At 41.4% G+C, this 2,358-nt stretch overlaps 1 protein-coding gene across 1 annotated transcript in view; it reads right to left on the bottom strand.

Moving 5' to 3' along the window:
* SFI1 (Sfi1 homolog, spindle assembly associated (yeast)) overlaps window positions 1-2,358 on the bottom strand; it is a 129,651-nt gene that overhangs the window by 45,668 nt on the left and 81,625 nt on the right. Inside the window, exon 9 of the mRNA XM_006894888.1 lies at window positions 1,423-1,579. Within this exon, the coding sequence (XP_006894950.1) occupies window positions 1,423-1,579 (157 nt within the window). The remainder of the gene's footprint in view (window positions 1-1,422; window positions 1,580-2,358) is intronic.

Genomic DNA, 2,358 nt, shown 5'->3' with positions numbered 1-2,358 from the left:
TGGATTTGAACCAAGAGCCTTTGGGACTGCAGCACAACTTCTTGCCACTAGGCCACCAGAGCAATGGGACAAGTTTTTTGTTTTGGTATTTTTTTTTGGCATTTTTAATTTAGGTTTGTTTTATTTAAGTTTAATGTTAATTCCATGCTGTGTTTCAATGGGACAAGTTTTAAGCAAAGATATGATAGTTTAATATTCATTGTGACAGAAAGGCCGTACAATGATGATAACATAGTTCAGTAGACTAAACAGCGGTGAACACCATTAACATTTTTTGCTCCTCTCTGATGTGTCCGTGTGTGTGTGTACACACACACACACACACACACACACACACACACACATATACATACATACATATCAAGATACAAAACTATGTATAGACTTTCTGCAGTTCTGGAAGGTAAATGAAACCCTTAACCTACTTAGTGTGTGGAGATAATCTCTAAATGTTAAACCAAAAAAGCTCCTCAAATTTACTCAGAACCAAAGAACAGTTTAGCAGAACTAGTAAAAATATTTACTCAAAAGCACAGAACAGTTTAGCAGAACTAGTAAAAAAAATACTGTTTTATGCCTTTTTAAGATCTATGTGTGGCGAGCTCTGGTGGCCTAGTGGCAAGAAGCTGCACTGCAATCCTAGAAGTACACGGTTCGAATCCACCAGATGCTCTGCTGGAGAAGAAGGAAAAATCTCCTGTACCAGTCAGATCTGATTTGATGGTACACACACACAAAATAACAAAAATAAAATAAAATAAATTTTTTTTAAAAAAGATCTATGTGTATGGGATCAAACTGACAACTGCATCTTCAAAAATTAGATAGGAAGCTGAAGGGACAGTTTATGTTAATGAGGGAGCTCAGAAAAGGGGGAGAGAGCTTGAAAAATGTAATCAATGTCACTGAACTGTACTTGTAGAAATGGTTGAACTGGTTTATGTTTTGGTGTGCATATTCTCAACAAAATAAACATTTTCAAAAACTGTATGTATGGAGCTCTGGTGGCCTAGTGGCAAGAAACTGCACTGCAGTCCCGAAGGTGTGCTATTCAAATCCACCAGATGTTTCACTGGAGAATCTCCTCCTGTGCCAGTTGGATCCAACTGGACAGAATAGGACAACAGAAACAACAACAACAACACACACACACACACACACACACACACACACCCTGTATGGAGTACATAAAAACCACAACTGAATTAAAACCCAACAGAATTAAATACAAAAAAAAAGGTCAGATGGAAAAAAATGGTGAGCATAAGATGAACTATTTTCTCCTCTATCTTCTCTTTGCACAATGGCGAGTATAAAGTCACTATATTCCTTTTTACCAACCTCCACAGGTAGGAAGAGCACTAGCTGCCCTGGGCCCTCTCTAGGTATGCCCTCTGTCTCCATGCTCAGATATTTGCTCACCAGCCCTCTGTCTCTTGGCTCTGCGGAGTTGCAGGTACTCCAGCCAGGCCCTCAGGCAGCTCCGTTTCTGTCTATGCTGCAGATGCTTCAGTGCACAGGCCATCTTCTGTCTGTCCCTCTGGATATGCAGGAGTTGCTCCTGCCACCTGGACCATGCCTGGAAGCCAGAGAGAGTGATTAAAGGAAAGGCTGGGGCACGCAGGGGACACAGAGGTGAGCAGTCAGACAGCGAAAAAGAAGACGACAAGGAGATTCAGGAGAAGAACAAGAAAGTGATCCCCAAACAGGACCATAATAAGCTTTGGGAATTGGAGGATCTTTCAAAGAGATCTTTTTTTACCTCCTGTATCAAATGGGGGGGGGGGATTAAAAAAACACACCAAACAAACCCTAATGAGCAACCAAGAAGCAAGAACACTTTGAATGATAATTAATGGATTCAGACTTGGGGTGGTTGAGGATCTGCCTTTTTCCCCAAAATAAGAAGGTGTCTACAGCAGAAAGGGCCTTTCTGGGGCAGATCCCCTGCAGAAGCTGAGGATCTGCGAAAGGCTCTCCTTAAAGACACCCATACACATGTACCGTCCAGGAATCCCCTAAGGACTCAAGACTGTATCGCGTATTCTCTACAGATAAAGAGGCACACATTTTTATAAGAAAATGAAGAGATGATCACAGGGATATGATATCTCATGCCAGCGGCTCTATCTGAAGAAGAACTTTAGTAGTGCCCATTCCATTTCATCACTGTAAAAAAACCTGGAGCAAATGTGGAAAATGCTAATACTTTTAAAAACTAAGTTGATGGGTCTCTGATATTTCGTAATATTTTTATAAATGTTTTATATGCTCTAGGGGAGCTCTGGTGGCCTAGTGGCAAGAAGATGCACTGCAATCCCAGAGGCGCACTGTTCGAATCCACCAGATGCTCTGCCG

This window comes from Elephantulus edwardii, unplaced genomic scaffold (genome assembly GCF_000299155.1).
Source record: "Elephantulus edwardii isolate Elephantulus edwardi_28Jun2011 unplaced genomic scaffold, EleEdw1.0 scaffold00151, whole genome shotgun sequence".
Classification (NCBI taxonomy): Eukaryota; Metazoa; Chordata; class Mammalia; order Macroscelidea; family Macroscelididae; genus Elephantulus; species Elephantulus edwardii.
Note: the sequence above shows the minus strand (reverse complement) of the source record. Positions and strands in the feature narration are given on the sequence as shown.